The following is a 23,278-nucleotide window of genomic DNA, read 5'->3' as shown; positions in this document are numbered from 1 at the left end:
TCACTATGCAGTCCAGGCTGGCCTTGAGCTCACTTTGTAGCCCAGGCTGGTCTCGAACTAGCAACGATCCTCCTGCCTCAGCCTCCCGAGTGCTGGAATTACAGGCATGTGCCACGACACCCAGTTCCAAGTTTTACATTATCCATTCCAGCCTGTGAGCCACACTACACATTTCCTAAATGGCTGGTAGAGATTAAGAGGTGACTGTGAACTTTGTGACATGGAGGTAGGTACCTGTAATCAAGCCAAGGACTTGGGAGCCTGAGGCAGGAGGATTGCAGCTAGTCCCAGGCCAGCTCAGGCTATACTGTAATTTCAAGGCCAGCCGGAACTACCTAGCAAGACCCTGTCTCAGAAAACCAGGACAAAACAAAACAAAACAAAAAGACTTGACTGTGAACCATAAGAAAGCCAGCTGAGCTGAACCTCGGTGCCAGGGGAAAAGTATAGCCAGGTGTGGTGGTGCTTGTCTGTAAACCTGGATCTCAAATTAGATACCAGTTTGGACAAATTAGTGTCTCAGAATTAATAAGGAGGGGTTAAGGGTGTAGCTCAGTTACAGAGCATTCGCCTAGCATGCATTAAAGCCCCGGGTGAAATCCCCATACAGAAGAAAAAAAAAGGCCAGCTGCCCAGTGGAGGACTGAGCCTTGTCCCTGGCCTCCTGAATACGTCTCTAATCACCTTTAACATCCTTATTACCCGTTCATCAGGGTCATGGTGAGGGTACAGAGAGGTAGAATTCACAAAAGCATTTTGTAATCCGTTCGTGTGGAACAGCGTTCCTGTCTTCTAGCAGCGAGACTGACGGGTCCCAGCCACCTGCCTCAGTTGCTCCTAGCCAGAAAGGCCAGGTCGGCTCAGCAGATTTCAGTCCTGCATCTGGAACTGCCTTGCTCCTCCGCTCGGGATGACTGTTGTTTCTGTCCTCCGCAGGGCCACGCCACTTCGTTCTTCGGCCCAGCCTTGGAGCGCTACTCATCCTTCCAGGTCAATGGCAGCGATGACATTCGCCAGATCCAGAGCCTGGAGAGTGGTGTCCTTTTTCTCACAAAGAACAACCTCAAGTATATGGCTCGCGGGGGACTCATTATATTTGATTACTTGTAAGTAGCTTTTCTGCCCCAAGAAAGAGGGAAGCGCCTAGTGTGGGAACTAAAGGGACTGGTGGCTGGCGAGACCCCGGCCTGTTGCTCTACTTTCTCCAGGCTGGATGAGAGCGAGGACATGCACAGCCTCCTGCTGACGGACAGCAGCACGCTGCTCGTGGGCGGCCTGCAGAACCACATCCTGGAGATCGACCTGACCACCGTCCAGGAGACGCAGAAGGTACCAACCTGCGCTGGACCAGGCACGACCCCCGCGGGGCCTGAGGGCGGTATAGGGGGCGAGCCTGCCTGGGCTGGAGATGTGCTGGAGTCTGGGGGTGACCTTGCTGCTCCTTCGGTCCTTAGGGAAGGTCATTTTTTCACTGGTTTCTCCTCCTTGCCTCTGCAGTATGCAGTCGAGATACCCGGAGTCACCATCATGAGACAGACAAACCGCTTCTTCTTCTGCGGCCACACGTCCGGCAAGGTGGCCAGATCCCGTCGGTTCCCGCCGCGCGCCCCGTGTCGCCAGGCACCTGACTGGGCTGAGCTTTCCTAACTGCATGGGAAACGAGGGTTGAGAGGGACGCGTCCGCTTCCTACTTAGTTATGTTGCGCTTTGGAGTTCTCTTGTATCCTGATGTTTTCTCTGACTAGGCACCTAGGAGCAAAAAGGGTAAAGGAGAGTGCTTTTGGGAGTCCCTTCCAGCTCTTCGTCTCTTTTCTCCTTTTCTTTGCCCTAATTGTCCCTATCCTAGAGCCTTGGTTCCGAAGGTAGGGACCTCACAGGGTTGGTAGGTGGCAGGACTCTTGCCAGCAGGAGTTGGCGGATAACAGAGCTGTCCCTCCTTTAGGTTTCCCTGCGAGACCTCCGTAGTTTCAAGGTGGAGCATGAGTTCGATGCCTTCTCAGGGAGTCTGTCGGATTTTGACGTGCACGGCAACCTGCTGGCTGCCTGCGGCTTCTCCAGCCGCCTCACTGGGCTGGCCTGCGACCGGTTCCTCAAGGTGTACGACCTGCGGATGATGCGAGCCATCACGCCGCTTCAGGTGCACGTGGACCCTGCCTTCCTGCGCTTCATCCCCACCTACACGTCCCGCCTGGCTATCATCTCGCAGTCAGGTATGGGGGTCAGAGACTGGCGAGGCGAGGTCAGGAGCACAGCGGGGCGAGGCTCCGGCAGGGATACTCTCCAGGCCCTCTGCGGGGAAGGGAGTAACCCCCCGTGTGTCCTCAGGCTTGATTAGAGACGTCACGTTTCTTTTCTCTTTGGGTGTGAGGAAGGTGGGAAAAAATAAAGAGGAAATAGGCAGACTAACTTGAGCATTGCTTTTGCCGGGCAGCAAACCGTCCTGTGGTTTATGGGAAGGCACCGGCTGGCATTCTCTATCACTAGGCATGGGTTTAGGGTACACCTTGCCTTGGTACTAAGAGAAGAGAGTAGAAAAGGCGTAAAAGGACGTCTCCCTCTCCCTTTCTAGGGCTCAGTGGGCCTCTCCCTCCCTCCTAGGGCAGTGCCAGTTTTGTGAGCCCACAGGCCTGGCCAACCCAGCAGATATCTTTCATGTGAATCCTGTGGGACCTCTGCTGATGACATTTGACGTGTCCGCCAGCAAGCAGGCCCTGGCCTTTGGGGATTCTGAGGGCTGTGTGCACCTCTGGACTGATTCCCCCGAGCCCTCCTTCAACCCCTACTCCCGGGAGACCGAATTTGCTCTGCCCTGTCTGGTGGACTCACTGCCTCCTTTGGACTGGAGCCAAGACCTGCTGCCTCTTTCCCTCATCCCCGTTCCACTCACCACGGACGCGCTCCTCTCCGATTGGCCTGCCGCCAACTCCGCCCCGGCGCCCAGGTTGTGCCCCACCTCTAGGCCAAAAGGAGGGAGGGGGGAAAGGGCCGGGACACCAGAATTTTCCGTTAGCCCTGGCATCATTCTGTCACTGTCCTGAGGTTTGTCTGCCCTCTGCCTTCAGTATTTCTTTGCTTCCTTTTTTTTTTTTTCACTGTTGGGGGTTGGGCAGTGGAAAGGTGAAAGCCCTGGAATTATGCTGGATTACAGGCGAGCGCCGCCTGTGGATGCGGAGATACTGCGCACCATGAAGACAGTGGGCTTCATTGGCTATGCTCCCAACCCCCGCACCAGGCTGCGCAATCAGGTGCGTTGACGGGGAAGGGCTGAGCCCCGCCCTAGCCCACTGGTGTTTCTCTTTTTCCTTTGCTGGTCTTCTGTCTTTAGACAGCTGGTAGGGTTTTGGGGGGCCTGTCAAACTGAAGGAACGATGCTTAGTGTAAGGGAGGATTGAGAGACGTGGAAGATGGGAAGACATTACATCAGAAATTATTTATGTTCTATTGTTAATGCCAAAGGAAAATTACAGGCCAGGTGTAAGGGCGCACGCCTGTAATCCCAGCATGTGGGAGGCTGAGGCAGGAGGATCAAGGTGAGTTCAAGGCCAACGTGGGCTACATAGCGAGACCCGGTCTTGAAAAACAACAAAGGAGTCACAGGAGTATTACAAGCATTCAGTAGCAGTGCTGTTTGGAGGGGAAGTGTTCTCTGGGCTGGAGTGCTCAGGAACAGCGTAGTAAAAGCACATACTGAGCTGGAAGTGGGATTGTAGGTAGGTAGATGGTAGTGGTGGAGAAGAGTCAAGATGAGAGAAGAGTATTATTAAAGGTCTCGAATAAATGCAAAAGCATTTATGAAGAGGAGGCCAAGCTGGATGGAACAGCAGTTAGTAGTGGGAAGCAGCAAGAAATTAAAGGTTAGAAAGGACGAGGACGGTGAAGCTGTGAACGCTGCTGTGTGGCGGGAGAAGCCTTGCACTGAGAGCACCACCTTGAGGTGGCCTTTTTGGTAGCTGGGCGCAGTGAACACACGAAGCTAGTGTGGAACTGTCACAGCCGTCCAGCTGTCACCGGGCAGAGAGACGGCAGTAGAAATAAAAAGGAAGCAGGAGATGCTAAGAACACGGTGAGAACAGAAGGCTTAGGCTTGGTGGCTCTTTCAGTGTTGGGATGAAAGGGAACTGAAGACCGTTAAGACATTCAGAAGCCAGGTGTGGTGCACGCCTGTAATCCCAGTACTTGGGAGGCTGAGGCAGGAGGATTGCTGCGAGTTTGCGGCCAGCCTAGTTTACATAGCAAGACCCTGATTTAAAAAAAAAGAAAGAGAAAGAAAAGAAAAATCATACCACAGAGTTACCTCTTTTTTTAAACCCTAGATTCCTTACCGACTAAAGGAGTTGGACAATGAATTTGACAGCTTCAGCCAGGTCACCGAGTCACCGATAGGACGGGAAGAGGAGCCACATCTCCACATGGTCTCTAAGAAATACCGAAAGGTGCTGGGGGCCACGAAGGCAGGGAGCCTGTGGGAGGTCGGGGAAGGCCTGGGAAGGATGTCATGTAAGGAGGAACTGAGGGTCTCAGTGAAGAAGCCTTCCCCAGGACTAGGGGTGTGGCTCAGGGATAGAGTGCTCAGCCAGTGTGAGGCCGGGAGCTTGATCACTCGCATGAGTACACACACACACACACACACACACACACACACACACACACACACACACACACGAGCAGCCTTCACGCATCACTGTGGGCCCAGGAGAGAGGCTTTCGGGAAGGCTTTGAGTCCTGGGAACATTTAGGGGACTGTAGGGTAGCCTCATCTTGCTCAGGCTGTTCTCTTTCAGGTAACCATCAAGTATTCCAAGCTCGGGCTGGAAGACTTTGACTTCAAGCACTATAATAAGACGCTGTTTGCTGGCTTGGAGCCCCACATCCCCAATGCCTACTGTAACTGCATGATCCAGGTACGGGCTGGGGCTCCCACGCACGGGAACATGCCTGCTGGCTTTCTTGCCTGTTGCTTCTCAGCCCCTATTCTATGCTTTCCGGTTTTCCATTTTTTTGTTCTGTTTTTTAGTTTTGCTTTGAGACAGGGTATCGCTGTGTAGTTAAGGATGGCCCGAATTCACTATGTAGCCTAGGTGATCCTCCTGCCTCAGCCTCCCAAGTGCTGGGATTACAGGTGTGCACCACCATGCCCAGCTTCTTTGCAGGTTTCTTTAACCGAGCCCACTGTACCTGGGCCTCGCCTGGCATTCCGTATTGCCCTCACACCTGCAGGTCTCTGTGAGCCCCAGTGCTTCGGTGGGGTCCTTTGTATTGAACAGCTCACTTAACCTCACCATTTCTCTTCCTCTCAGTTTCCTACGCCAGTTCTCCCGTTCTGCCCTCCAGGTGCTGTATTTCCTGGAGCCTGTTCGCTGTCTAATCCAGAACCACCTTTGCCAAAAAGAGTTCTGCCTGGCATGTGAGCTGGGCTTCCTCTTCCATATGTTGGATCTCTCTCGTGGTGACCCTTGCCAGGTGAGTTCCTGGACCTAGAACCCTTAAAATGGAAGAGGACGGGAGAAGGACAGTGAGCAGGGATGGTGCTGTGTAAATATCCGCCGAAGAGAACGTAAGCCTCTCCATCCACATCTCCTTCCCAGGGCAGTAATTTTCTCCGGGCCTTCCGTACCATTCCCGAGGCCTCAGCCCTCGGCCTGATCCTGGCTGACTCAGACGAGGCTTCGGGCAAGGGCAATCTGGCCAGGCTCATTCAGAGGTGGAACCGCTTCATTCTCACGCAGCTGCATCAGGACATGCAGGAGCTGGAAGTACCGCAGGCCTACCGAGGTGCTGGAGGCAGGTAGGGACTGGACAGGAACAGCTGGTGCCCTCCGGGCCTCAGAGGGTCTTGTAACTCCCTGAGTGCCATATCTTGCCCTCCACACCCTCAGCAGCTTTTGTTCGTCGGGGGACTCTGTCATCGGGCAGCTGTTCAGCTGTGAGATGGAGAACTGCAGCCTCTGCCGCTGTGGCAGCGAGACCGTGCGCACCTCATCCACCCTGCTCTTCACGCTCTCCTACCCTGAGGGTAGCAGCTGTGGTCCCCCGACCCGGGCTGGGAAGACCCCGGGTGTCCCTCACTGCAGGGAGGGTGTCTGTGGTCCCCCGACCCGGGCTGGGAAGACCCCGGGTGTCCCTCACAGCAGGGAGGGGTGTTGGGCGCTCGCTGCAGCAGCAGGGGCAGCCTGGAGTGAAGTACCCAGTTTCCCTTTAGATAAGACCGGGAAGAACTATGACTTTGCTCAGGTGCTGAAGCGAAGCATCTGCCTGGAGCAGAACACCCAGGCCTGGTGCGACACCTGTGAGAAGTACCAGCCCACGGTGAGTGGCGAGGCCCTGGGCGAGGGGCTCAGCCGAGGTCCCACCTGGGTGTGGCTCAGGCAGCAGGGATCCCTGCGGAGGCACAGACCTCAGACTGCTACTGTTCCTACTGTTCTTTCCATGTAGGCTCCGTCCTATTTTGTGTTTGTTTTGTCTTCTCAGATTCAGACCCGAAATATCCGCCATCTCCCAGATATTCTTGTCATTAATTGTGAGGTGAACAGTTCCAAAGAGGCAGATTTCTGGAGATTTCAGGCTGAGGTAAGAACTAGGGCACAACACAGGGATTTTAGGAATTCTTTTCTTTCTTCCTTTCTTTCATTCTTTATTTATGAGACACGGTCTCACTGTGTAGTTCAGGCTGGCCTTGAACTCACTTTGTAGCCCAGGCTGGCCTCGAACTCCCAGCAACCTTCCTGCCTCAGCCTCCCGAGTGCTGGGATTACAGGACTGACTTTTCTCTCCTCTCCTCTCCCCTCCCTTCCCCTCCCGTCCCCTCCCTTCCCCTCCCATCTCCTCTCCTCTCTTTCTTTTTAATTACTGGAGATTGAAGCTAAGACCTTTACACTGAGCTACGTTCCCAGCCCTTTCTTTTTATTTTCTCACTAAGTCCCTAAGTTACCCAGGCCAAACTAAACTTGCAGTCCTCCTGGCTCAGGCTCCCAGAGTGCTAGGTGGAGTACTTTTTTGTGTTTGTCTTCCTTCTGACTTGCATGTAGGATTATGTTTTTGAGGAATCAGATACGTTTTTCCTTCGTGTTCAGGCTGCCTTCAAGATGGCAGTAAAGAAATATGGCGGAGACATCTCCAAGAATAAGGAGTTCGCGCTGGCTGACCGGTGGGTAGCATCTCGTTTGTTGTCGCAGGACTGAATTACCCAGTGTGGCCCCTCTTGCTCCTCGCCAGGGCTGTTGAGCTCGTTTGTCATGCTGCTGTTCTGACAGGAAGGAACTAAGGAGTCCGGAAGGCTTGCTGTTGTGTCCCTCCATTGAGGAGCTGAAAAACGTCTGGCTTCCTTTCTCTATTCGGATGAAGATGACCAAGAACAAAGGGCTGGATGTTTGCAACTGGACTCATGGGGATGAGGTGCAGGTTGTTGAAAATCTGGGAAGAGCGGGAACCAGGGACCGGAGGTGTAGTGGATGGTGTGAAGCAGGCCGGGGAGGTGGAACTTTAAAGGAAGAGAATGAGGCCTTAGTATTTACCAGCTGTGGGATTTTTCCAGCGATTTGCTTCAGCTCTGGGAGTCCCGGATGGGCTAGGATGGAGACAACCCACCCTGGTTCCCCATCGCCTACACCCCCAACGCCCTGCCCTTCGTCCCCACTCCCCGTCCTCCCTAACCCCGAAACGTAGCTTAGCAGCCTGGGTGCCCCCTCGCAGTGGGGCCCGGCCAGGGCGGACGAGGAGCGTGGCGTCTGTGTGTACGACCTGATGGCGACCGTGGTGCACATCCTGGACTCGCGCACGGGGGGCAGCCTGGTGGCTCACATCAAGGTCGGGGAGACCTACCACCAGCGCAAGGAGGTGAGTGAGCGCACAGGCAGGGCCGCTCTTGCAAAGCTCACGGTGGGACCTGGCTGTGTCCTTGAGCGCCCGACAGTGGTGCAGCCATCACAGCCATTTGGCAGCAGCCTCTGTGTCTCCGCAGGGCGTCACTCACCAGCAGTGGTATCTCTTCAATGACTTCCTTATTGAGCCCATTGATAAAGTGAGTTGCCGGATGTTTTATTCCCGCTCTTATGCCCCCTTTGCTAGTGTCTTCCTCCTCAGGGCCCTGGAGAGTGCCAGGCATATTCAAGAGGGAGGGATTGTCTGAAATAAAAGATGATAGCAAAGTTAAAAACAGCACTGAGGCCTGACCTCTGTCTGACTTGGGGAACGGGGAAAGGGACATACATTCACAGGCCGTAGGTGCCTTTTCTTTTCCTTAGCACTGCTAGGGCTTGAACCCAGGTCCTTACATATGCTAGGCAAGCGCTCTCCCACTGAACTACACACCTAGCCCCTTGCTTTTCTCTAGCATGAGGCAGTGCAGTTTGACATGAATTGGAAAGTACCTGCTATCCTTTATTATGTGAAGAGGAATCTCAATTCCAGATACAACCTGAATAGTAAGTGGTACAAAGCAGACCTAAGGGTGGGGGCAGTTTAAATTAGGCTTCCGAAGGAGATCGGAGAAATAGCTTGTTGTACTCAGGATTGGTAACTGGTGCTAATGTTTCCAGGGATACTAAAGAGATTTCTGCCTATTAGACTCTAAATTCAGAAGCTGGAAATCCTGAGGGTGGAGTAGGGAAGGGGTGAAAAGAGGCATTTGATCAAATTTTTGTTTTTGTTTTTGTCTTTTTGAGACAGGGTCTCGCTATGCAGTTCAGGCTGGCCTTGAGCTCACTTTGTAGCCCAGGCCGGTCTCCAACTCACAACGATCCTCCTGCCTCTGCCTCCCGAGTGCTGGGATTACAGGTGTGCGCCACCACACCTGGCCTATTCTTATCCCCAAGTGAAGAGCTCTTCTTTTGAAGATGAGCTCTTTATTAAGTCTCTGTTTGGCACCTTTAAACTGTAATTTCTTTGTAATCTTATTTTTTTGGATTTTCTAAGGTCCACAGTGAAGATCATACTCTTTTTTTTTTCTGTCATATTTCTAGTTTTTTCTTGGCAAAGCTCTTGATGACTTTCTGATTTGATCTGCTCTGTCTGCCTGTTCTGGTCACCAGATAGCATCTTTTACTCGGATGCTTTGATTATTGAGGGATCACAGAGTTGACCCAGAATCTCTGAGCAGCCATCCTGGGTCCTCTGCTCTAGTTACTTCCCCACCCCCGGCCCTTGTCCTCTGCGTTCTCCGTTGCAGTCAAGAACCCTATCGAGGCTAGCGTGTTGCTCGCTGAAGCCTCGCTGGCACGGAAGCAGCGCAAAACACATACGACCTTTATTCCACTGATGCTGAGGGAGATGCCGCAGGTCGGGGACCTGGTGGGCCTGGACGCCGAGTTTGTTACACTTAACGAGGTAACGGAGAACAAGAGGCTGGGATGCTGCAGTAGCACTCTGAGGGCTTCGGGAGGCGGAAGCATGTCTCCTGAGTAACTCTTGTCACGCAGGAAGAAGCAGAGTTACGCAGCGATGGTACCAAGTCCACCATTAAACCAAGCCAGATGTCGGTAGCAAGGATCACCTGTGTTCGGGGCCAGGGGCCCAATGAGGGTGTCCCGTTCATTGATGACTACATCTCTACCCAGGAGCAGGTATTAAAGTACGGAGGTGCCAGTGAGTTAAACCCTGTTTACGTGCAGTGCCCGAGAACCCAGGGAAGAGTGGTAGGAGACTGCACCTCACATCCCGAGTGATTTGTCCTTTTCTCTGTTCCAGGTGGTAGATTACTTGACCCAATACTCGGGGATAAAGCCGGGAGACCTCGATGCCAAAATTTCCTCCAAGCACCTCACAACCCTTAAGTCTACCTACTTAAAGCTTCGTTTTCTCATTGACATTGGAGTCAAGTTTGTGGGTCATGGCCTGCAGAAGGACTTCCGGGTCATCAACCTCATGGTTCGGGCTAGGTTCTTTTAAGCGTCACTTTTGAGGGTGGGCCCATCAAGGTATAGGTAGTATTTTTGGACATGGAAAATTATGTATTCCTGACTGAAGTCTCCCACTCTTATTCCTGCCAGGTGCCCAAGGACCAAGTCCTTGACACTGTCTACCTGTTTCACATGCCCCGAAAACGAATGATTTCCTTGCGATTCCTTGCTTGGTATTTTCTGGGTGAGCTGCTCTGCCTTTTAGACCTCTGGTAGAAATTAAGTGTAGGAAATACTAGCTGAATTTGATAGTATGCACCAGTAATCTCAGCTACTTGGAAGGTCGAGACAGGAAGTTTGTAAATTTGAGGTCAGCCTGGGCAACACAGTAAGGCCCTGTCTTAAAAAAAAAGTTTGAAACATGTTGGAGGACCAAGAGGGAATAGGATAGGCCCGGAGTTAGTGCTGACAATTAATTTGCTTCAGTATCCCTTTCTAGCTGGGCACAGTGGTGCACGCCTGTAATCTCAGCACACTCAGGAGGCTGAGGTAGGAGGATCACTCTGTAGCCAGCCTGAACTACATAGCGAGACCCTGTCTCAAAAAAAAGAAGAGAACAAACAGTAGTATCCCTTTTTGTCCATTAGAGAAAGTGTTTGTCTCTTTGCCTTGAGAGCATGCTTTTTTTTTTTTAAATCATTTTCTGGCAATCAGGGTGGAAGTAGTAGGACATGTTGTTACCTTCCTTTCCTAGGTCCCAAACTATTGCATCTCTACTTACCCTAGACCTGAAAATTCAAGGAGAGACCCATGACAGTATTGAGGATGCCCGCACCGCCCTTCAACTCTACCGAAAGTATCTGGAGTTAAGCAAGAATGGTACCGAGCCTGAGTCCTTCCACAAAGTGCTCAAAGCTCTTTATGAGAAGGGGCGGAAGATGGACTGGAAGGTGCCTGAGCCTGAAAGCCAGACAAGTCCAAAGAGTAAGGGAAACCGGACTGGGGAGATTTTGATTGCACAGAGATTTTGATTTTGATAGATTTTGATTGCACAGAGATTACACCACAGGGGCTGGGGATTTAGCTCAGCGGTACAGTGCCTGCCTGGCAAGCGCAAGGTTGTGAGTTCGATTCCCAATACTGGAAAAAAAAAAAAGAAGAATGTTACACCACACAAATAATAACAGTGCAGCTCCTACCTAATCTTTGTGAAGTACTTAATGTTTTACAAAGCACCTAATTCTCCTAACAGTTAGTGAAATATACATTACTGGTCAATAATTTTCTCTTGTTAATTCTAAAATATTTGGGGAAGGTCGATGCATTTTCATTTTGCATTTTTCCTTCATGAAGAAATATCCCAGTCGGGCATGGTGGTGGCACACATCAGTAGTCCCAGCACTAAGGAGGCTGAGGCAGGGGGACTGCCATGAGTCTGAGGCCAGCCTAAGCTACATACTGAGTTCAAAGCCAGCCTGAACTACACAGCATGACCCTGTCTCAAAGAAAACAAAAGAACAAAAAAGATCCTAAGTGGTTTCTTTGCCCCATTCACCTTAACTGAGTTGTGCTCTTTTGTCTCTGGCAGATGCAGCTGTCTTCTCCTCCGTGCTGGCGCTCTGACCTGCCCTCTCCTGCCAGTGTTCTGTGGTCCCGGAACTGGGAGAGAGCTTCCCAAGTTGGCTTTACCCCGTCCACTTCCAGAATTGGACCTGCTCAGGGTCTACAGATGGTGCTATTCATAGAACTGGAATGCAGCTAAATTTTGCAAAGGTTCTAGGAGCCAGATTCCTTCTTTTTCCTTTGCAAAACCAGTGGGCCAGAAAGAATCTAGAATTGACCCAGATGGAAAGTAATTAGTGTTCTTAATAAATATGCTAGGTAATTAATACCCAAGCAAAGATCCTCCTAGAATTAAAACTCTCATTCCTAGCTGGCAAGGGACTAAAGTCCTGGCCAGTGACAGGAAACAACATGAGATCCACACTTAGGGGCCAGCATGTAGTTTAAGTGGGCCAAGCAAACCAGGGTTCCTACACTATTGCCAAAAGGGACTTTGGTAATCCCAGCACTCGAGAGGCTGAGGCAGAAAGATCAAGACTGTAGCAAGTTCCAAGTTAGCTTGGGCTGCATAGTGAGTTCAAGGCCAGCCTGAACTACATGGCGGAGACCCTGCCTCAAACAAAATAACTGTGGGTCTTGGAGGAAGTTTAACTGCTGGCTTCACTCCTTTGGCAGCTGAAAAGCATCTGTCTTCCATTCATTCTGTCTCAAGTTTTATTTTTTTAACTTTTGTTTAAACCGCATGTTTTATAAAATAAAAGGAATATTACTGTATGTCTGTCTTTCTGTCATTAGAGAACTGCTGGTGTGACCAGTCAGTGCCAGCTCTCTCGTCTGTTACGGCTTCACCTAACAATGGAAAAAATTTAAAATTATCGTTTAGATCCCTACTTAACAACATAAGGTTGTGGAGGCCAAAATTATGAACGTAGAAGTGTGATTGTTTTTCCTGTACAACGTTAGGTCTTTGCTGTAGGTGTCTAGTATCCTAAAATCATTGAGGACCTGTGGGACGGTTTCCCGGTTAATCAGGTAAGGTGAGGAACTACAAGTCCCACTTTATCTGTAGACCTGTACCTACTGACAGGATCGTTGTGGTGCCGCGCTGCCTCCTGGGAGATGTAGTTTATTGTGTATAAAAAAACTCCCGGCTGGCTAGCAGCGCAGCTTTGTTTTTAAAGGTTCTTAGGCTGTCGCACATGCGCCCCTAACCGTCCCTGTATACCATGCACGATTTCGGTCTCCCTTGAGGCTACCAGTGGGCAGAGGCCTGCTGGTCACGGAGACCTGTGCGCCACGCAGCTCGGAGCCCTGCGGTCGGCGGCGCGGTCCTCGCTGCCTGTTCTCGCGAGAGTTTGGAGGGGCGGGTTCGGGGTCAGGCTCGGGAGGGGGTTTGCGCCACGGCGCTCCGAGGTTTAGCTGTAGGTGTTCGGACCCGGGTTAGGAGGCTGCCGGGCATCAGGAGTGTGGGAAGTGCCGAAGTGCACTGCTTTGGAGAAGCCCAACAGCCCAGCTCCCCGCAGCCAGGTTTTAGACTTGAGAGCCAGCCGAAGGGAGAGTCCGGTCGTCTTCGCGTGCCTGGGCCCGGGCGAAGGCCCTGCGAGCGAGCAGAGGTGGGAGGCGCGGGCGGCTGGAGCGCGGGGCTCCGCGGGGTGGGATGGGCCGGAGCGAAGGCCGCGGCGGAGCCCGGGGCAGAGGCCGGAGGTGGGGATGCAGGAGTCTTGTGGGCTGGGCCCAGATTCTGAGAGCGCTCGCCGGCCTCCAGACCTGCTCCTTGCTGGCAGCGCTCGCGGGCCTGGCAGCCTGGCATCGCTGCCAGCGTGTGGCTTGTAGCTGCCACATAGCCCGCCGAGCCCTCGGCGTCCGGTGCCGCACCTGCCCACGTAGTTCGGGACCAGAGCCCCCAGTCCTGAGCTCGCCGCCCAGCCAGCGCGTGGCGCGGAGCGGCCCCGTGTGTGCTGACCGTTTCCTGGAAAGGAGAGTCAGAGCTACACTGAGGCCGTTGAAGGCCTGCGGGATGACGGAGAGGCGGGGCCGCGGGGCGTGGGGGACGGAGTCCACTCACGTGTTTTGTTCCCACGTAAACTCAGGTGGAGCGACCCCATTACGCTAAAGATGAAAAGCTGGGGCTGGCTGGCCCTGCTTCTGGGGGCCCTCCTGGGCACTGTCTGGGCTCGAAGGAGCCAGGATCTACACTGTGGAGGTAAAGGCACGAAGAGAAGGGAGGCGGCAAAGGCATGGGAGAAGAGAACGGAAATCCCCGGATTGATCGCACTCTCCTACCCACCTTCACCCCCAATTCTGTCTCCTTGCACCAGCCTGCAGGGCTCTGGTGGACGAACTAGAGTGGGAGATTGCCCAGGTGGATCCCAAGAAGACCATTCAGATGGGCTCTTTCCGGATCAATCCAGATGGCAGCCAGTCAGTGGTAGAGGTAACTGTTACTGCTCCCCCAAGTAAAGTAACTCGCTCTGGCTTTGAATGAGAACTCAGTTAAGAAGCACCTTGATTTAACAGAAATGAAGAAAACAGACCCTGGGAGATAGCCAAAAGATTTGGTTCTGTCTCATCTGGAAAAGGCTGGAAGTTAACATGCTGTGCACCTGCTTCCTAGTCCAGACCTTATTACTATTTTTCAAAATAATGGTTTCGCAAGTAGTGTAAACTGGCCTTGAACTCACTGTGTAGCCCAGGCTGGCCTCAGACTCACAGTGGTCCTCCTGCCTCAGCCTCTCTGTACTCCAAACCTTAACACTTGTTTCTGCTATAGAAATAGCAGACAGGGAGCCCTGATCAGCCCCCTTCTCCACATCCCTGATCCATATGACTTACGTTTCACTGTAGCACTGTGGTATGCAAACATTCATTCAAAAAAGAATAAAAGTCTTAACCAGGCATAATGGGACACACCTGTAATCCCATCTACTTGGGAGGCTGAGAGAGAAAGATGTCAAATTTGAGGCCTGCCGGGGCAACTTAGTGAGACCCTGTCTAAAAAGGGATGAAGCTGTAACTCAATGGTAGAACATTTGCCAACCACCTGCAAGAACCTGGGTTCAACCCCCTGTATGGGGAAAAAAAAAGCAAAGGAAAAGAGCACTGATTAGAACTAATCAGAGGTCTCTGTTTACCTATAATTTGGAGGTAATGATACCTGTCTTATTTCTTGGGTGTTGTTTTTTGTTTTTGTTTTGAGACAGGGGCCTCCTGTGTATTTCAGGCTGTGGCAATCCTGTCTCAGCATCCCAAGTACTGGGATTACAGGTGTCTGCCACCATATCCAGCATCTGTCTTTGGAAACACTCTGAAACTATACAAATCATACCATTTTTAATTAGAGAAGGCATTTTAAGATAGGTTGGTTGGGGCAGGGGATATAGCTCAGCAGCACAGTGCCTGCCTGGCAAGTGCAAGGTCCTGAGTTCGATTCCTGGTACAAAAAAAAAAAAAAAATAGGCCAGATTTGAAAGGACAAGTAAGGACATAAATTAGTAATGTATGAGGTAGAAGAGAGTGACCCAAGGTTGAGGACGTTTCTAGGTACCTTATGCCCGCTCAGAGGCCCACCTCACAGAGCTGCTAGAGGAGGTATGTGACCGAATGAAGGAGTATGGGGAACAGATTGACCCTTCCACTCACCGTAAGAACTATGTACGTGTTGTGAGCCGGAGTGGAGAATCCAGTGAACGGGACCTACAGGGCATCCGAATTGATTCAGATATCAGCGGCACCCTCAAATTTGTGGTAAGCTATGGGCAAGGGTAGCTGGTTTTGGGGAAATAGGGAGGTTGTTGGAGAGCCCAAGTAGAGGGCTGGGTCAGTGTCCTTGTCACCCTCCCTGGAGGTAGGGGCCCGAGTCCTGTTCTTACCGCCCGGTGTCACCCGTTCCTCCTTGGGTTGGCAGTGTGAAAGCATCGTGGAGGAATACGAGGATGAACTGATTGAATTCTTCTCTCGAGAGGCTGACAATGTTAAAGACAAACTTTGCAGTAAACGAACAGGTGAGCTACTCCAACTTTACTTCCTGTTCTCGCAGCCTTGTGGAACCTGGCACATTGCTCACCCCCAGAGGCCTCTGAAATTAATTCAAGTTGGCTTCCATTATCCTTCCAACTTGGATTGTTCTTCTCTATTATCTTCCTGTCAACTTTTAGAATTTGTGGACTGAAGACACAGGTGAGAAGCAGTAGGGCTATACTGTCTTTGTACATGCTTTGAAAATGGTGGTCCTTGTGACTTAAAAAAAAAAAGTGGCCAGGTGTGGTGGCTCACACCTGTAATCCCAGCACTCAGGAGGCTGAGGCAGGAGGACTGTCGTGAGTTCAAGACCAGCCTCGGTTACAATGTGAACTCAAGGCTGGTCTGAACTGCATAGCAAGGGGGCTGGGGATTTAGCTCAGCGGCACAGTGCTTGCCTGGCAAGCACGAGGTCGTGAGTTCGATTCCCGGTACCACAAAAAAACAAAAACAAACAAACAAAAAATGAACTGCATAGCAAGACCCTGTCTCAAAAAGACAAAAAATTGGGCTGGAGATTTAGCTCAGCGGCACAGCACCTGCCTGGCAAGCGCAAGATCGTGAGTTCAATTCCCAGTACCAGAAAAAAACAAAAAACAAACAAAAAAGACAAAAAATTGAAAAATTAAAAAAAAAAAAACTGGCAGCTGTATGTGCCAGTTTGATTTGGGGTATTTCATGATAGTGGTATATATCAGTATGAGAGTGGTATTTTTCCTCAAATTGTTCTGTACTATTTGCAGATCTATGTGACCATGCCCTACACATATCTCATGATGAGCTGTGAACCACTGGACCAGCCCAGATTGTCTTGATGGATCACCCCCATGAGGGGAAGATGGTGGCATTGTCTTTTATATTATGTTTTTATGGAAATGAACTGAAAAAATATGAAACCAAAAGAACCAACTGTGTTATCTTTTCATGACCAGAATCGGCCCTTACATTAAGCTTGAAGATAGAGGATTGCACACAGGCAAGAAAATGGAGGGGAAGGAAGAGCTTGGCACTGGCACAAAGTCAGAAGCGGCCTGCATCGTGAATATTATCTTGCTAGATCCCACTCCACTTTTAAGACAGGTAGACGTTTATTCAGTGTGCACTCAGCACAATATGTGTGGAGCCCAATTACAGAGAAACGAGGAACTTGGTGGCAGAGCACCTGCCTAGCAAGTACAAGGCCCTGGGTTAAACCCTGCAGACACACACATGCATAGACAGGGCTTGGGCTTGCAAGAAGTGATGGACATTTACTATTCTTCCTTCCCTGCCCTTCTAGATGGAGGGACCAGAACAGAGGCAGGAAGGGGAAAATGGATGTGACCACCTCAGCTGAAAATTGAGGGCTTTATCGGATAGGGACAGATGAGGTAAGAATGTTATTTAATGAAAGGCCTTCCTTCCTAGCCTAAGCTTTTAGGTTTGATGTGAACATCACTAGCTATTGTCAGTCTGGGCTACAAGTCCTCCCTTTTTTGTGTGTACTGGGCATAGGCATAAAAATCAAAATGCTTCCCTTTGGAAAATTTCTTTTCTTGCTCTGTAGTTCAGGCTGGGCTTGAACTCACAATGTAGCCCAGGCTGGCCTTGAGCTCACAGTGATCCTCTTGCCTCAGCCTCCCAAGTGCTGGGATTATAGGCATGCACCACCGTGCCCAGTTTGGAAATTTCTTAAACAAGGTGGTCCTAAAATGTCTGGGGAGTTTAGAATGGAACATATATCTCTGTCCCAAGAATGCCCTGAGGAGAAAACACCTGAATAAACATTTCAAAGGGGTTTTTTTGTTGTTGTTTTTTTAATTACAGCACTTTAGCATCTAAAGGAACTTGGAGGTCTCCTAGTTGACCTGTGCCCATTTTATAGATGAATAAACAAAGACCCAAGAACCCATAAGTTCTGTACTTAGTGGCAAAACTGAATTTGTAGACTAACTTTGCCAAGTGCCAATCTGATCTAATATAGCTACGAAATAGCCTCTATTTTTTTTTTTTAACTACTTACTACCTTACATTAAGCCTGGCACAAATGTACAATTTTCACTTTTGCCAGTAGAGAAAAAAATCTTTTTTTTTTTTGGTACTAGGAATCGAACTCAGGACTTGCACTTGCCAGGCAGGTGCTTATGCCACTGAGCTATATCCTCAGCCCAAGAAAAAAATCTTAACTCATTTTATCAAATCATATATCTTTGTCTCTTTTGAGCTTTTAAAATTCTTTTTGATTTCAATTGACACATAACGTATATCCCCTGAAATTTTAACATATAAACTAAATCAGAGGAAGCTGGTATTAGCTGCCACCTAAACTCAAAGCCTGGTGTTAATTCTACCTGCTTTTACTAGCCATAACAAATGCTATATTCTGTCAAATCAGTTTTCCAAACCAGCTGGGATTTTTTGTTTTGTTTTCAGATAGTAGCCATAACAAATGCTATATCCTGTCAAATCAGTTTTCCAAACCAGCTGGGGTTTTTTGTTTTGTTTTGAGACAGGGTCTTACTATGTTGCTCAGGCTGGCCTCAAACTCAGGCCGGCCTCAAACTTGTGGCAACCCTCCTAGGAGCCCCAGCTTTCCAGTGCTAGGATTACAGGGTATGTGCTACCAGTCCTGGCTACACCCGGTGTTGTAACCCTTTTTTTCCTTCTGTGATACACATGAGTAATAGTCACATTCTTCATAACCCTGACAGTATGCCCATGGTTCTGTCCATTGTCTTCTTGGAATTAAAAAAAAAAAAAACTTTCAGATAGTTTGGGGCAGGCCTGGCATGGTGGCGCATGCCTATAATCCCAGCACTTGTAGGCTGAGGCAGGAGGATCCTTGGGAGTTCGAGGCCAGCCTGAACTACGTAGTGAGACCCTGTCTCAAAAAGACAAAAGAAAAAACAAAACCCAAAGATAATGTTAAATGAGGTCCCTGTACATACTAGGAAAATTAGGTCAAAATGTAGTCCTTTAGCCAGTCACACTGGCCTATGCCTATAGTTCCAGCTACCTGGGAGGCTGAGGTGGGTGAGTCATTTGAAGCAATGGACCAGCCTGGGAAACATAGTATTTCCCATCTCAAAACTAAAACTCTAGTCTCTATTTTTTTATTTTTTGGGTGTTTTTGAGACAGCTGGCCTGGAACTTGCAGTGATCCTCCTGCCTCAGCCTCCTGAGCACTAGGATTATAGACATGTTCCACCATGCTCTGATGAAAAAAAATCTAGTCCTTTAAAAATAGTTTTTAGAGATGGGCATGGTGGTACATACCTATAATCCCAGCATACTCAGAGGCTGACACAGGAGGATCTCAAATTCTAGTCCAGCCTGGGCAATGTATCAATTTTAGCAAAATCTTGTCTCAATAATCAGTAGAAAACACTATAGCCTCTGTTCAGTCATTTTTCTAGCCTAATCCTCATAAGAAACCCATTTTAGCTGGGCATGGTGGCACACACCTGTAATCCCAGTACTTGGGAGGCCAAGGCAGGAGGATTGCTGCAAGTTGGAGGCCAGCCTGGGCTACAAAGTGAGTTCAAGGTCAGCCTGAACTGCATAGTAAAACCCTGTCTCAAAAAGAAGAAAAAAAAAACACATTTTAAGCCAGGTGTGGTAACACATGCCTATGATCTCAGCACTCTGAGCGGCTGAGGCAACGCGTGGAAAACTCAAGTCCAGCCTGGGCAGTTTAATGACTTGGTGAGACCCTATTTCCAAAGTAAAAAACAAAAACAGAGTGGGGATACAGCTCAAATAGAAGGCTCCAGGTTGAATCCCGGTACCCTTCCTCCAAAAAAAAAAGGAAAAGAAAAAACCCCTTTCGAGGAAGGGGTGGTAACACGTATACTCCCCGCTATTCAGGAGGGCAAGGCAGCACTGCTTGCAGTCAGGAGTTTGACACCGACTTGGGTAATGTAGCAGGACCCCGTTTCAAAACAAAATACTTAGGGCTTGAGCTGTAGCTCAGTTGGAAAAAACACTTGCCCAGCATGTGTGAGGCCTTGGATTCAATCTCTAGTACCAAAAAAATAAAATCCTTTTACCACTCTTGGTCATTTTAGCTGCTAAGTATTTGTCCTGTCCTATCTTTATGTATTGGCGCAGGGAGGAGTTGTTACTAATTTCAGTAACGGGGGCACAGAGGTTTACAGATGAGTCAGACTATATCATTCCTTATCTTTTTAAATATCTTTATAGCAACACATTGTGCTGATGTCGCTAGGAGACAGTTGATAATGACATAAAAATACCCTTGGGGCTGGGAATGTGGCTGACCAGGTAGAGTGCTTGCCTAGTACGCATGAAACCCTTGGTTCAATCCAGGGCACCCGAAAGGGGAAAAAAAAATCCCCTTATCAAGTTGCAGCTAATAATTTACAATCATACAAACAGTAAATCTTGGGCCGGGTGTGGTGGTGCACACCTGTAATCCCAGCACTTCAGGAGGCTGAGGCAGGAGCATCAATATTAGTTTGAGGCCAGTCTGGGCTACACAGTGAATTTAAGGAAGCCTGGACTATGTAATGAGGCCAAGCTTGGTCTGAATTCTAACTCTGCCAAAGATCTGAGCCTGTGTAGCTATGTAGCCCAGCCTGGCCTCGAACTCCCAGCAATCCTCGTGTTTTAGCCTCCCGATTGCTGGGATTACAGGCGTGCACCACCATGCCTGGCTTCCTCTTTAGAGATACGATTAGCTACGTAGTTTAGAGTGGTTGTGAGGATTAAGGTAGTGTGTGTACATAGCTAACTGGAAGTAGTAAGTGCTCAGCGCATTTTAGCTACTATCTTTTAAACACAGAAATTTGGTTCACCCATGCTAGGTCATTTGTTAGGCAACAGTCTCTCACTTGTTCTTGGCCACTGGGGGGCACCACTTCCCCTACTAAGTCCTCCCAAGGTCATGGTGATCTCAATGCTCAGCTTCCTATTCCCAACTCTAGTTCCAAAACAGTTACATTGGAATCTAGAGTTCACTTAGCTGCTTTATTCATACTAATTTCAGTCAGTCTTCCTCTTTCTCCTTTTCTCTGTCTTGGACAGGTGCTTGCTATGTAGTCCAGTCTGGCCTTGATCTCCCTATGTAGCCCAGGCCAGCAATGAATTTGAGATCCTGCTGCCTCAGCCTCCTGCGAACTGAGATTACAGACGTGCACTCCTGCATCCAGCCAATCTCTTAACTTTTGATCTCCCCAGATCCTATCTATGTTCACAAAGAGACTAGGGGCACTCCAGTGGTGGACTGCCTCCCCAGCATGTGGGAGGCCCTCCTTTCAAGTCCTAGCATTGCCCCCCTCCAAAAAAAGAAGCCAGGTGCAATGGCACATGCTTGTAACCTGGAATTCTGGACACTATGGCAGTAGGATCACAAGTCTGAGCCCAGGCTGGGCAGTTAGCAATTTAGGAAAACCCTGTCTTAAAATACAAAAAGGGGTAGGGATAGACCTTAAGGCCAGGGCCCTGAATTCAATCCCTGATACTAAAAGGAAGAAAAGAAAGACGCTAAGCCAGCTTCCCATTTAGCCCCTTTGATCCCTGGGCTTTCTCACTGGCCTGGTAGCAGTGGATGTCAGATTGGACAATTTCTTTTTTTGTTGTTTTTGTTTTTCTTCTGGTATCAGGAATCGAACTCATGACCTTGCGCTTGCCAGGCAGGTGCTGTGCCGCTGAGCTAAATCCCCAGCCCCATATTAGACAATTTCAAAACCTGTTCATTTTTATTTAGATTGTTTTGAAACAGGTCCTTGCCATGTAATCCAGGCTAGCTTTGAACTTGCTTATGTAGCCCAGGCTGCCTTTGAACTCTCAGTCATCCTCCTGCCTCAGCCTCCTGAGTGCTGGGATTACTGTCATGTGCCACCATTCCCGGCTCAAAGCATGTTTATAAAGTCCTCTTGACACCAGGCTCCAAGACCCTATGTCAAGGGGCTTAGAACACTGCTGTTCCCCACTCTCGCTCCAGTTGTTAAAAGTCTAAAATAAGCTACATTTGTGGCCATCCGGTAGTTATCTCTTTGGTAGCTTCATCCTGAGAATCTCTCCTGTCTCTTGGGCACTGAAGTCCAGCTCTTTGATTTGCTGGTTAGTCCCTGTGGATGATTAACCAGAAGGTAGGAACTGGCCCAGGCTATTCTAGGGTTATGAGGAAACACTCTATGAGATGCTAAATTGGGAGCAAATATTGATCAGTGGAGCTTTGAAATTACCGAGGTAACTGAGGTCAGTGCTGCTTTGGGGTCTTGTGTGGCTTCTTATGAAGTTCTCTCCTAAGAGCTAATCTGAGCCGGGCATGGTGTGGCACACACTGGTAATCCCAGCACTCAGGAGACTGAAGCAGGAGGGTCACTGAGTTTGAGGCCAGCCTGGGCTACATAGTGAGGAGCTCAAGGACAGCCTGGACTGCGCAGTGAAACCCTGGCTTCAAAACACAGCAAGAACAGAGCTATTTGCTGCCCACACCAGAGGGAGACTGGTAGGCGTGAAGCTGTGAGAAAACTTGGAGAGAGGGAGTGAGGGCTTTCTCTTCTCTGAAGTCCAAGCTATAAACTTTTTTTTTTTTTTTTTGAGGCAGGGTCTCACTATGCAGTTCAGGCGGGCCTTGAGCTCACTTTGTAGCCCAGGCTGGTCTCAAACTCGCAACAGTCCTCCTGCCTCAGCCTCCCGAGTGCTGGGATTACAGGCGTGTGCCACCATGCCTGGCCCTGAACTTTTTTTTTTGAGACAGGGTCTCACTACGCAGGTCAAGCTGGCCTTGAGCTCACTTTGTAGCCCAGGCTGGTCTCGAACTCTCAATGATCCTCCTGCCTCAGCCTCCAGAGTGCTGGGATTACAGGTGTGCAAAATCATGCCCATCCCTCAAACTATAAACTTACTTATTTTTTGGTACCTGGAATCGAACTCAGGACCTTGCACTTGCCAGGCAAGCTCTTGTGCCGCTGAACTATATTCCTGGCCCTACAAACTTATTTAAAATGAGATCTATGCAAACCTGGCTTAGATGGCGGCTGGGTCCTCTGAACCTTATACAGCTATGGGGAGATAAAGGGACTGTTCCCTTGGGGTTTGTGGATAAGGTGCTGTGCTCTTCAGGTCAGCTCTTTATCCTTAGGCCAATGATAAGACAGGTTTAAGGGAAGTCCCAAAGTCCTGAGATCTTGTTATCCCCAGAGAAGTTACAGTTTTTTGTGGGGTTTTTTTTGGTACCAGGAATCGAACTCAGGACCTTGCCCTTGCTAGGCAGGCACTTGTGCCGCTGAGCTATATCCCCAGCCCCCAGAGAAGTTAGAGCATGGGGAAGATCACCTTAGTGTCATGGGTCTTTGGGAGGGCTCAGTACAAGAGTTTATTCTTGCAGTTCCAGCACTCAGGATTGTCTTGAGTTCAAGCCAGTTTGGGGTACATGGTAAGTTCAAAGCCAGCCTACAGTACAAAGCAAGGCCTTTAAAAAAAAAAAAAGTTATACAGCATGCCAAGTAGTGGTCCAGAGGCCCTCTGAGAATAATTTGAGGTGACCCAAAGGGAAGGTGCCTGATGCCTAATCTTGGATAAGGGGTTGGTTTGCAGCTTCTGATCCTCTTGACTACATGCAGGGTGGACCGGCTATGTAGGGTTTTATGGCTGGACTGGCAGTGAGAGTAATGTCTAGGATCCAGAGTCTGATAGGTCATTAAGGGCATCATACTAAAGGGGTGCTTTTACACTGAATACGTCCTGGCTTTGAGTACAGAACCAGGCTGGGCAGGGTGGCGCACACCCGTAATCCCACCACTCAGGAGGCTGAGGCAAAAGCATTGACGAAAATTCAAGGCCAGCCTGGGATACATAGTGAGTTCAAGACCAGCCTGAACGACATAACGAGACGCTGTCTCAAAAACAAAACGAAT

General features: G+C 49.7%; 2 protein-coding genes across 12 annotated transcripts in view; both read left to right on the top strand.

Moving 5' to 3' along the window:
• Pan2 (PAN2 poly(A) specific ribonuclease subunit) overlaps window positions 1-12,170 on the top strand; it is a 21,524-nt gene extending 9,354 nt beyond the window's left edge. For 3 of the 10 annotated variants that reach the window (XM_013520832.1, XM_013520837.1, XM_005397303.2), the window contains 24 exons: window positions 937-1,106; window positions 1,209-1,329; window positions 1,498-1,575; window positions 1,943-2,210; window positions 2,599-2,941; window positions 3,149-3,245; window positions 4,314-4,433; window positions 4,782-4,901; window positions 5,332-5,460; window positions 5,586-5,785; window positions 5,877-6,013; window positions 6,200-6,306; window positions 6,469-6,567; window positions 7,071-7,144; window positions 7,251-7,398; window positions 7,690-7,833; window positions 7,958-8,017; window positions 8,330-8,420; window positions 9,164-9,321; window positions 9,414-9,557; window positions 9,682-9,861; window positions 9,984-10,077; window positions 10,620-10,817; window positions 11,422-12,170. In XM_013520832.1, coding sequence (XP_013376286.1) covers window positions 937-1,106; window positions 1,209-1,329; window positions 1,498-1,575; window positions 1,943-2,210; window positions 2,599-2,941; window positions 3,149-3,245; window positions 4,314-4,433; window positions 4,782-4,901; window positions 5,332-5,460; window positions 5,586-5,785; window positions 5,877-6,013; window positions 6,200-6,306; window positions 6,469-6,567; window positions 7,071-7,144; window positions 7,251-7,398; window positions 7,690-7,833; window positions 7,958-8,017; window positions 8,330-8,420; window positions 9,164-9,321; window positions 9,414-9,557; window positions 9,682-9,861; window positions 9,984-10,077; window positions 10,620-10,817; window positions 11,422-11,456 — 3,315 coding nt within the window. In that variant the 3' untranslated portion in view covers window positions 11,457-12,170. Of the gene's footprint in view, window positions 1-936; window positions 1,107-1,208; window positions 1,352-1,497; window positions 1,576-1,942; window positions 2,211-2,598; window positions 2,942-3,148; window positions 3,246-4,313; window positions 4,434-4,781; window positions 4,902-5,331; window positions 5,461-5,585; window positions 5,786-5,876; window positions 6,014-6,199; window positions 6,307-6,468; window positions 6,568-7,070; window positions 7,145-7,250; window positions 7,399-7,689; window positions 7,834-7,957; window positions 8,018-8,329; window positions 8,421-9,163; window positions 9,322-9,413; window positions 9,558-9,681; window positions 9,862-9,983; window positions 10,078-10,587; window positions 10,818-11,421 lie in introns of those variants that run through there. The other 7 variants (XM_013520835.1, XM_005397306.2, XM_013520833.1 and 4 more) reach the window with 5 other exon arrangements.
• Window positions 12,171-12,740: 570 nt separating this feature from the next.
• Cnpy2 (canopy FGF signaling regulator 2) lies at window positions 12,741-16,318 on the top strand. 2 transcript variants are annotated; one of them, XM_005397308.2, is made up of 6 exons: window positions 12,741-13,009; window positions 13,487-13,599; window positions 13,715-13,830; window positions 14,937-15,140; window positions 15,433-15,572; window positions 16,157-16,318. In XM_005397308.2, the coding sequence occupies exons 2-5, from the start codon at window positions 13,512-13,514 to the stop codon at window positions 15,562-15,564; spliced, it is 540 nt and encodes a 179-aa protein (XP_005397365.1). In that variant the 5' UTR covers window positions 12,741-13,009; window positions 13,487-13,511; the 3' UTR covers window positions 15,565-15,572; window positions 16,157-16,318. The 2 variants fall into 2 exon arrangements, with proteins under 2 accessions (XP_005397365.1, XP_005397364.1); XM_005397307.2 differs by lacking the exon at window positions 15,433-15,572 and adding an exon at window positions 15,301-15,397 and having other exon boundaries at window positions 12,745-13,009.
• Window positions 16,319-23,278: the final 6,960 nt, after the last annotated feature.

The sequence above is a fragment of the Chinchilla lanigera genome, unplaced genomic scaffold, assembly GCF_000276665.1.
Source record: "Chinchilla lanigera isolate Chin_1 unplaced genomic scaffold, ChiLan1.0 scaffold00057, whole genome shotgun sequence".
NCBI lineage: Eukaryota > Metazoa > Chordata > Mammalia > Rodentia > Chinchillidae > Chinchilla > Chinchilla lanigera.
The sequence above is the reverse complement of the archived record's forward strand: the minus strand, read 5'-3'. Positions and strand labels throughout refer to the sequence as shown.